This window comes from Egretta garzetta, unplaced genomic scaffold (genome assembly GCF_000687185.1).
Source record: "Egretta garzetta isolate BGI_Z169 unplaced genomic scaffold, ASM68718v1 scaffold211, whole genome shotgun sequence".
Classification (NCBI taxonomy): domain Eukaryota; kingdom Metazoa; phylum Chordata; class Aves; order Pelecaniformes; family Ardeidae; genus Egretta; species Egretta garzetta.
The window spans coordinates 958,184-968,762 of record NW_009258673.1 but is presented as its reverse complement, the minus strand read 5'-3'; the positions used below and the strand labels follow the sequence as shown (position 1 = coordinate 968,762).

General features: G+C 56.5%; 1 protein-coding gene across 1 annotated transcript in view; it reads left to right on the top strand.

Moving 5' to 3' along the window:
• Positions 1-6,003, top strand: part of PTGS1 (prostaglandin-endoperoxide synthase 1) — a 7,840-nt gene extending 1,837 nt beyond the window's left edge. Inside the window, exons 4-9 of the mRNA XM_035888604.1 lie at positions 403-546; positions 1,052-1,233; positions 1,896-2,205; positions 2,786-3,072; positions 4,003-4,144; positions 4,528-6,003. Coding sequence (XP_035744497.1) covers positions 403-546; positions 1,052-1,233; positions 1,896-2,205; positions 2,786-3,072; positions 4,003-4,144; positions 4,528-4,883 — 1,421 coding nt within the window. The 3' untranslated portion in view covers positions 4,884-6,003. The remainder of the gene's footprint in view (positions 1-402; positions 547-1,051; positions 1,234-1,895; positions 2,206-2,785; positions 3,073-4,002; positions 4,145-4,527) is intronic.
• Positions 6,004-10,579: the final 4,576 nt, after the last annotated feature.

The following is a 10,579-nucleotide window of genomic DNA, read 5'->3' as shown; positions in this document are numbered from 1 at the left end:
CTGTCTGTGGAAATACGGAGCTGGCCCTTCTTACTCATGTTCCCACACACATCCCTTTGCATAAATACTCAGGTTCCAGGCCTTGGAGCCATAGCGACGCATACGCAAGGCTCCGGCTGTTGGTTTTAGTATTTCTATGCGATTGTCATCTCATTCATCATCCAAGAATCCACTTAGTGCATTAGCACGAGCCCTCCTCTTCTGCGGGGAATCGCAGCCTTTAAAACGCTCGGAACAGAGCCCGGGACGCCCACACGCCCCTGCTGCCAGTACCTTTCTGGTTCTTGGGGGGGCAGGGGAGGGCGTCTGGCAGCGTGGGCAGGCAGGGGCTGGGGGCAGAGCCCCTGAGGTGCTGCCCTGTGCCCTGGACCCCACAGTGGTGACCCCCATCTCTCCTTTCAGTTCGTGCCAATCTCATCCCCAGCCCCCCCACCTTCAACTCTGACTACGGCTACATCAGCTGGGAGGCCTACGCCAACGTCAGCTATTACACCCGTGTCCTCCCACCTGTGCCGGACAACTGCCCGACGCCCATGGGGACCAAAGGTAGGCGGCTGGCCCGGGGCGTGGGGCTGAGTTGCTGGAGCAGCACGCCGGGTCTGTACCTGCTGCAGCATCAGCCTTTCCCACCCACCCATGCCCAAGCTTCCGCTGCCATGGATGTGCCTGCAAGGCACTGCTGGCAATGCCGTGTGGCACCGCTGTCCTGCCCGAGCTGACCCCGCGGGTGGGAGGCCATGCCCAAGCTTCAGCTGCCATGGATGTGCCTGCAAGGCACTGCTGGCAATGCCGTGTGGCACCGCTGTCCTGCCCGAGCTGACCCCGCGGGTGGGAGGAGCCTGATGGCATCCAAAACGCTGCTGGGGCGGCTCAGGTTGAGCTGTTGGGGCATGTCGCAGCCTGTGTGAGCAGAGTGTAAGGCATCTGGGCAGACAAGTCAGTGCCTGGTGCTGCAGCAGGCACGGCAGTGCTTGCTGACAGCCCCGCAGCCAGCACCGGTACCCGGCTGGGTCAGCACGGGGCACCCGCCTTCAACCTCCATCCTTCGCAGGGAAGCAGCAGCTCCCCGACCCCCAGCTCCTGGCGGAGAGGTTCCTGCTGCGGCAGAAGTTTGAAGCCGATCCCCAAGGCACCAACCTGATGTTTGCCTTCTTCGCCCAGCATTTCACCCACCAGTTCTTCAAGACGTCCGGGAAGATGGGACGTGGCTTCACCAAGGCGCTGGGGCACGGGGTGAGGGGTGCTGGAGCAGGGGCACAGGGGCGTGCGGGGAGCGAGGAGGGGGACCACGACTGAAGCGTGTCTCTGCCCTGTGCTCCAGGGTGCTTTGAAGCCCACATCCCTCTGGCAGCTGCTAGGCCAGAGACTCCCAGGAGCACCAGGAACCCCCAGCCCTGTAGGAGACCCCAGCCCTGGTGCCCTGTGTGGAGCACTGCCAGGGTCCCCCTTGGTGCCTGCTGGTGCCAGAAGAGGGGAATGAGCTTTGGGGTGGAACTGTTCCGACAGTTGTGACAGGACAAGGGGGGATGGTTTTAAACTGAAGCAGGGTAGGTTTAGACTAGATATAAGGAAGAAATTCTTTACAATGAGGGTGGTGAAACCCTGGCAGGGGTTGCCCAGAGAGGGGGTGGAGGCCCCATCCCTGGGAACATTCAAGACCAGGTTGGATGGGGCTGTGAGCAACCTGATGTGGTTAAAGGTGTCCCTGCTCCTGCAGGGGGGTTGGGCTGGGTGACCTCTGGGGGTGCCTTCCCACCCAAAACATTCTATGATTCTATGATGGCAGCAGGTGTCCTGCAGCTGGGGCTGGGCGAGGGGGATGTTTCCATCCTGTTCAGCACTTGCAGGAGAGCAGCCGTGATGCCCATAGGGTGGCAGAGGTCCCAGCTGGGCAGGCTTTCACCGGCATGGTTTTCTCCCCTGCTCCCTTTCTGCCATCCCATTCTTGTCTCCCTAAGGTGGTGGATGGAGAGATGTACCCCCCCATGGTCACCGATGCTCCGGTCCACATGGTCTACCCGTCTGCTGTTCCCAAGGAGAAGCAGCTGGCGATGGGGCAGGAGGTGTTTGGGCTGCTGCCGGGGCTCTGCATGTACACCACACTCTGGCTGCGCGAGCACAACCGCGTCTGCGACATACTGAAACGGGAGCATCCCACCTGGAGCGACGAGCAGCTCTTCCAGACGGCTCGTCTCATCCTCATCGGTGAGGACTAGTGATGCCGCAGGGCTTGGCCCCCATGGACCCCCCTGTCCCACCTCCCCAGGCAAGCCCCAAGGACTTGGGCGCTGGTCAGTCTCTGCTTGAGGGTGATGGCCAGTCTGGCTTTAGAGGCTGGAAGAGTTTCTCTGGCAGCCTTCTGGGGATCGTTGGCTTTGGGTCATATAGCAAAAATTGGCTTTGGTCCATCAAAAAATTTCATTTGTAATAATTTTGTCATATTTTGAATTATTTCATTTTGATTATATAAATTACAATATATTAAATTACTATAAATTTACTATAATCTCAAGAAATGCCATTTTTGACCAAAATCCAGGAGAGATCCATGCCATCACGTTATCTCGTATCAAGGTCAGCTTACTCAGGAACCATTTTGCTTTTGGTAGACTGACCTTTGCTGGTGAAAAAATAACTCACTGAAAAATTCCCAGCCAACCAGCCCGTAGTCAGAAAGGTCCCAGGCAGTGGATGGGTGCGGGGACATGCTGCCGTAGCGCATGGGTGACATCTCGGGGTACAGAGCTCCTGCGGCTGACGGCTGCTTCTCTCACCTCCTGCTCAGGGGAGACCATTAAGATCGTCATTGAAGACTACGTCCAGCATCTCAGCGGGTACTTCCTCAGCCTCAAGTTTGACCCTGAGCTGCTGTTTGGGACGCAGTTCCAGTACCGGAATCGCATCGCGGTGGAGTTCAACCAGCTCTATCACTGGCATGGGCTGATGCCTGACTCCTTCATCATCCAAGGGGAAGAGTACAGCTATGAGCAGTTCCTCTACAACACTTCCATGCTGATAGACTACGGCGTGGAGGCGCTGGTGGAGTCCTTTTCCAAGCAGATTGCAGGAAGGGTAAGGTCCTGCTTGCCTCTCCCTGCCGGCACCAGGGCAGTGGGACCGCGGGAGGGATCCTCGTGGTGCCATGAAGGCAGACGCTGTTGTGCTGTCAGGTGGTGGAGCCCAGCTCTGGGGCTCGCAGGGTGGCAGAGGGGTTTCGAGCTCCTCTTCCACCATGCAAAGCTCCAGTCCAAGGCATCGCCTGTCCCTGCGGTGCCTGGAGCGCCGCTGTAGCACACCGGAATTGAACCTCCCCATTTGGCAGTGGTTGCTGTCACGTAGAATCTTCTACCCAGGGCAGCACCCGACGTGCATCTCGTGAGTCCTCCCTGCAAGCTCTGTAATGAGCCTGGGCCTTGGCAGCCCCATTTGCTTCTTCTCCGGGCTCTGTAGTAAACATCTCGGTGATGCCAGGAGCCTGTGGTAAGCTGGGATCTCCTGGCCCCGAGGTTTTGGAGCAGCCTGGGCAGGGGAGCAGCTTGTCTGGCACTGTTCTTTGCTGCCATCGCATGGATGTTTTCTTCCAAGCGATTACATCTACGCTTCTGACGGTCTTGTCTTGCGCAAAGCAGCAAGGCTGAGGTGCAGACCTGCTGCTCTTTGAGTGTTTTGGTTTTCCCTGTGATCCCAACCCCCCGTAATCTCTCCCTTCCTCCCAGGCCAGTGGGTCACCGCCCATCTAGGGCCTCTCCTGCACTGCTCCCTGACCCACCCTGAGAACAGGACCGGCTTTAACCCAAGCTGCTCTACAGCTTTTTTTTTGGCAATGTCCAACGATTCCCCCTTTTCTTGCTGCTGCGATGACGTGCTGGTCTCCCCAACACCATGCCCAGGACAGAGATGCTTTAGTGCAGGATGGTGGGGCTGTGCCGGGGCTGGCCTGGAGCAGATGTCGGTGCTGCCCCATGCCTCATGCGTGCTCCTCCTTGTGTTCTCGCCCTCCAGATCGGTGGGGGAAAAACCATCAACGCTAACGTCTTGAAAGTGGCCATTGGGGTCATCAAGGAATCCCGGCAGCTGAGGCTACAGCCATTTAATCGGAAGAGGTTTGGCATGAAGCCCTACAAGACCTTTCAGGAGCTAACAGGTAGGGCTGCAGTGCTGCCGCAGGAGCTCCCGGGGCTTTGCTGGGGCAGTGCAGATGCTCTGTGCTCGCAGCGGGGTACGAGACCACGAGCTGTCCCCCCACCCCCCCACTGAGCTTGCCCGGTGGAGCAGCCGCTCCTGCCCACCCAAACCTTGCCTGGTGGTGACCCTCATACCGGGGTGGACAGGGCTGGTGCCTTGGTTGCAGGGGTCCTTCCTCCTGCGAGGTTGGACAAGCGGTCCAGAAGGCAGTGCCTGGCCTGGGAGCTGGGCTCACCACTGCCTGGGTTGCAGGAGCTGCCACGTTCCTGTTACCCACAGCAAGGCCAGTCCTTGCTGGGGGCAATTCCCTTGCTAAAGCACTCTGATGTTCACTTGATGCAGGAGAGGAAGAGACGGCGGCAGAGCTGGAAGAGCTATATGGAGACATCGATGCTCTGGAGTTTTATCTGGGCTTGCTGCTTGAGAAACCTCAGCCCAATGGTATTTTTGGAGAAAGCATGGTGGAGATAGGAGCTCCGTTTTCCCTGAAGGGGCTTCTTGGAAACCCCATCTGCTCCCCAGAGTACTGGAAACCCAGTACCTTTGGCGGAGCAACTGGCTTTGAGATAGTTAAGACAGCATCACTCGAGAAACTCGTGTGCCTCAATGTGAAGAAGTGCCCATACGTGGCATTCCGTGTGCCAGATGCTGCAGAAAACGGCAGCCCTAAGGCTGGTGGATCATCTACTGAGCTCTAGCACCAGGACAGCCTGCCCAGGTAGAGACCGTCCTTGCCCAGGCGCTGGCTGAGCGAAGCTCCCAGCCTGGGGCTGAATTCCCGTTCCTTCTCGCAGGGAGCGGCAGGGACCTGCCCACCCCAGTGCGGAGCGGGAGCGGGAGCAGGAGCAGGACAGAAGATGGTCCCACCCTGGGCATCCTGCACACCAGCCCTTGAGGAGAGGCTGGTACCACCCAGCACTGTGAAAAGCTCGAGCGCCTCAGGAGTGTGGCTGCCGCTGCTGTCCTCAACAGACCCAGTTCTCTTGCTAGCGAATACCTTGCACTAAGCCAGCTTTGGGGTTCCCCAAGGGATGCCCACTTCTCCAGGACGCTCTGGACTCCCCCACACTTTGTCACCCTCCATCCCTGCAGCTTTCCAGCACCAGGCCACCAGCAGCCCCTCTTCTGCAGGCTTTCCCCGCTCAGGACAGAGGAGCCCGGGGAGCCCTCGCAGCCCTTCCTCCTCTGCTGCACCCGGTTAAGCCGCTGAGCTCCCCCAGGGAGGCGCAGGAGGCAGGTGGCAGCATGCAGAGGGATGGGGGGGACACGCCGTAGGTGTTCACGCTGGCCCAGCGGTGGCTGAGCTTGCAGTAAGAACCTGCCCTGATTCGCTTCTCCTGCAGCCGCTCCGGACTGCCCACCCCAGCCTGCCCAGCACACGGACGTAGCCGAGACACAGCCAAGAAAAAAGAACCAAAGCAAAATCTCTGTGGGAGGAGACCAGGAGAGAAGCATCAGATCAGACCCCCTGCTGGGACCCCAGCACACACCGCCGGCCACCTGAGCGGGGCTGCTCGGAGCAAGATGCTCTGTGCAAACACAGCGATGAAGTCTCTTCCATCCTGGGATCATTACACTTCCCTGCATTAATAGCTCAGCAAATGGCATCCCCAAGGCACACAGAGCCCGCTTCTGTCCTGCTCCAGAAACGCACGCAGATGCCAGCCCTCGCTGACGTAACGACACGGTAGCTGGCAGCCACTGTCACTGTCAGATCCCGGTTCACCTGCAGGAGAAGGGACAGTTACAATAATAAATGATTTTAAAAACTCCTCTCATTTCCTCCAGCCAGTTTTGAAGCTTTGTCTCGCCCGCAGCAGGCCCTGCAGGAGGGCAGGACGCTTGGGAGGCAGCAGGAGCTGGGGGAGAGGAGAAGTCCCTGGAGTGTGGCTGGATGGCTGGGGTCCCCGCTGGGGCACGGCTGGGCCACGCAGCTGGAGCGGGCCGTGGTCACTGGTGGTGTGCTGTGCCACTGCTGGCTGCATCAGAAGAAATAAGCAGAGACCTTCGGAATTCCTTAGGAATTGCCTCAGCAAGGGGATCTCTGGGCCCGAGTCTCCCGTGAAGGTTTGAGCTATGGCTGCCCTCCAGCCACCACCCTCCAGCCCTGTGCTGTGCTGCTCCGATGCTGATAACACAGCGCTTACATCCAATATGTATTTCTGTCACATAAAAGCTATCCACACGTAAATCTTGCTGGCCAGGTAATTTGTAGGCATGAAATAGCCACAGTCTGTAAGAGAGCAGTTGGCTGCGGTTTCCCCCCGTGCTGAGCCGGCAGAGGGGACCGCTCCTGGGCTCCTGCTCCGTCCCTGCAGGACTTCCACCCGGCACGGTGACATGGTATCTCCAGGTAGATATATCCAGGTAGATATATCCAGGTAGGCACAGCCCATCCCTACTCTCTGCTGCCATTCCCTAGGTGGGAATGAGGATGGGTGGGGGTGTTGGCCATTTGTGGGGGGAGCCACAGTCCATGATGTCCCACCTTCTGCCCTGGAAGTTTCAATCATTTCTGGTTGCACCAGCTGGTTTTTTTATCCTTGATCAGCCAGGTATGTCATGAGCCAAATTCCTTAAGCAGGGGTTGTGAGGCAACTGATAAAACTGATTACAGGGAGATGTTACAGGAATTTTAAACCAGGAATTTTTAAAAAGATTTAAGGAGCTGGCGCCTTGGCAGGGACACGTTAGGAGGACGTCATGGCAAAGGAACATCTGCAAGTCAAGACTCCCAAAGGAAGAGCCTTTTCGCTCCACTCTTTAACCCTTCAGAAATGAGATGGGTTTACCAGGCTATCACCTGGATTTTAATCACCTTATGGCAGATGGGGAGGCAGAGGCAGGTCTGGCTCACCAAGGCACAGTGGGCGGGTTTGCCTGCTGCGTGCTCGCCCGGGTCGGCCCTGCCTGTGCCCTCCGCAGCACGTGGAGACCCCAGGCTGATGGTGGGGGCAGCACCACCAGGCACTGAGAGGCTCCTGAGGGGTGCAGAAGTGCCGAGCAGCAAGCTGAGAGCAGGACACAGTCCTTTCCCATCCCACAGTTCCCTCTCCCCAGCTTTCCCTTTCCCTTCCCCTCTGGGTGGGAAGCCAGCACGCAGCGGTGACGCTGTGCCCAGGCAGCAAAATGACCAACAGCTGGTTACGTGGCAGTGGTGGGGGTCTGTCCCCCAGGGGCTGCCCCCCCACCAGCTGTACCCTGTGCTGTGACCCCCCCCAAGGACCACGACCCTCATTGTGCTTCCCTTGCTCAGCCAGCAGCGTAACGCTCATGAAAAAGGCAAACGGCAGCAAACAGGGAGCAATACAGCATCCAAAGACCGTCAGTATGTCTCAAACCCACACTGGGATCCACGCGCCCGTGTCTCCAGCCAAGCGGCGCTCACCTCCAGAGCGTGCGTGCGACTGCCCTTGCCCTGCTCCGAGCTGCTCCAGCCTCCAGCATCCTTCACCATCTGGCTAAAGGCACAAGCTCGGCTTGTTTCAGTTAGACCACAAACATCCTGCTTTTGTTTGTGGCTATCAAAGGCTGCCAGCACTGGTTTGGTACCAACTGATAAGCGTATGACAGCCCCTCAGGCGCACGGAGAGCCTAGGTGCTCTGCCTGCAGGGAGGAATGTCTCACTGGGAACAAGCTCAGCTGAGCCAACACTGGCAAACCTGGCATCTCTTCCAGCCGTGCCAGCAGCTCCCACACAGCACAGTCCAGGACAGCAAAGCATCTCCCTCCTGTATCTCACCCTTCTGCTAGCAGGAAAAGCTTTGAAATTGTTTCTTTGTAGGACTAACACGTACCAACCCCAGGCACAGCATCCAACACGCTATTGAAACCTCCTCCTCCGCGAGCCCGGGGACCCACAGCCCCCACGTGGAGCTTCCCCCAGCCCAGCACTGCCGAGCCCTTGCGTTTTCTTTGCCAGGCTTTCAGCTGTGGCAGTTGGCAGAAATCCCTCACATCACCACCACCTTGCCCACCACAACGCCGCAGCCACCTCCAAGGTGGAAGACAGCAGTTTGCATCTAAACGCAGTGTTTAGTCCGAGGCATCCGCCAGCGTCACCCAACCAAGTGCCTGCCGCCACTGCGAGCTCTGGGGACGGCGCAGGGGCGAGTGCCGCCCGACCTACCCTCTGTTTGAGCTCTCAGTAAACACAGCTCATAGGATGTCCTCTGATTTTTTAAACAAGCGTCTCCAAGGAGCCCAGCTGTAGCTTGCTGGTACGGTGCGAGCACCAGCAATGAAAATATCTGTCTGCAGTTGTGCGACCTCTTAAGCGGGGATTCGCTGGCCAGGAGGTTATTACTGACCAGAGCGGACAGTACAAGGAGGACCGATGGTCTGCGATGCTTTTTCATGCAAACCCATCCCCACGGTTAGGGGGGAAGGGGCAGCGGTTGCAGCCAGGCTGCAGCTGCTCCAGAGTTTCCCTCTCCGGGCATCCTGCGCCCTTCCAGCCCCACTCCCAGTAAAGATCCATGCTGGAAAGTCATCTAAACCCAAAGGTGGCAAAAATAAGTGGGGTCCTGAGGCTGAATGGAAAAGCAATCCCTCATCTGAGTGTGACCCGGACTGCCCTGAGCCTGCCCCAGCGGGCCCCTTTGCGGCGTGCGTCACGCCAGCAATTGCGCAGGAACATTTGTTTGGATTTTCAACAAAGGCATATGCTGACCATTTTAAGAAAGAAGAGGTAGGTTGGAGGCCAAAAATAAATCCATATAAACTTTTCTTTTCTAAATCTTGTCCCTTATTGCCTGGCACCCAGGGCAGCACCATGATTAAATGCCCGAGTTAAGCTCACCCTGTGCTTTCATTCCTGCCCTCGCTGAGCAGCCACCTTCATTTCCTTGTGCATTTGCATTCTGTGGCCAAATTCTGCTGTTTGTATTTGTTGTGATTTAACCCGGCTGGCAGCTGAACACCGCACAGCTGCTCGCTCATCCCCCCTGCTCTGTGGGATGGGGGAGAGAATTGGGAAAAAAAGTGAAACCTGTGGGCTGAGATAAAGACGGTTTAATAAAACAGCAGAGGAAGAGAATAATAAAAAAAAATGGTAAGAGAATGTACAGAATATACAAACCACTGATGCACAATGCAATTGCTCACCACCTGCCCACCAATGGATGCCCATCCCATCCTCGAGCAGTGATCGCTGCCCCCCGGCCAGCTCCCCCAGTTTCTATAGTGGGCATGACTCCATATGGTCTGGAATAGCCCTGGGGCCAGTTGGGGTCAGCCGCCCTGGCTGTGCCCCCTCCCAGCTCCTTGTGCCCCTGGCAGAGCAGGGGAAGCTGAAAAGTCCTTGCCTGGCGTAAGCCCTGCTCAGCACCAACTGAACCATCAGGGTGTTACCAACATTCTTCTCATCCTAAACCCAAAACACAGTGCTGTGCCAGCTGCTAGGAAGAAAATTAACTCTGTCCCAGTTGAAACCAGGACAGTATTGGATGATCATCAAATGCAAACAAACTTGGGTGATTTTACATTCCTCCCTCCCAATGCAGAATTACACCCTCCTGTAAAAATCGTTGCTTCTGGCTGCCCTCTTTGCAGCAGGCTGCTTTTTCCAAAGCAAAACATTTCTCAGAGGCAACACAAACTACCTAACAAATGTTTTTTTCAACTCCTATTTATAGTACTCCTCAAAGATGAAAGTCAGACACAGAGATGCCTTAGCCTCAGTACATGTACCTTCTTGATCTGAAGGGTGGATCACACAAACCAGACCAAGCTGCAGCCAAGGTGAGGCACAAAACCAAGTGACCAGAAGGAAGCCAAACCCACCTGGGCCACGTCTGCATGTTTGTCCTACGCTGGAGAAGCAGCAGATGGAAAACGGGACAAAGAAAGGGCAGACAGCAAAGACAGAGCCTGTAACATCTCAGCAGGAGGAAGTCTTGTTCCTTAGATCTTGACCATGCGTTAACCTACAGTCATATTTTAGATACACAACTCGTGTAAACATAGTCATAGTAAGTATACAGCTAGTCCCAAAACATTTAAAGGTGATAAATACCAACCTCATTTTCCAGAACCAGCTGCTTTCTTTCTGAGCTCTCTTGTCCCATTGAAAGTAACAGATTTGAGAAAGTTTGCTTTTATTTATGGCTTTAAATGCTGGCAGAACTGCTTCCAAAAAACGTTAAAGCGTGAACCATGCCCGCACAGCTCTGCCAGGGTGAGACAAGGTGCCTCCGGTCGCTTTGCACCAGGATTCCAGACTCCCTTGGCCTTTCATGAGTGATGTTTGTAACCCAGACCAACTTCATCAGATGCACTGAAAAAAGCAGCGGAATTGCTGGTGAGAGGAGGTGGGGGAAGAAACAAGCGGGAGACGTTATCCCGCGGGCAGGGGCTGCCTGCCTGGCTGGCCAGAACAGCCAGGGAGAGGGG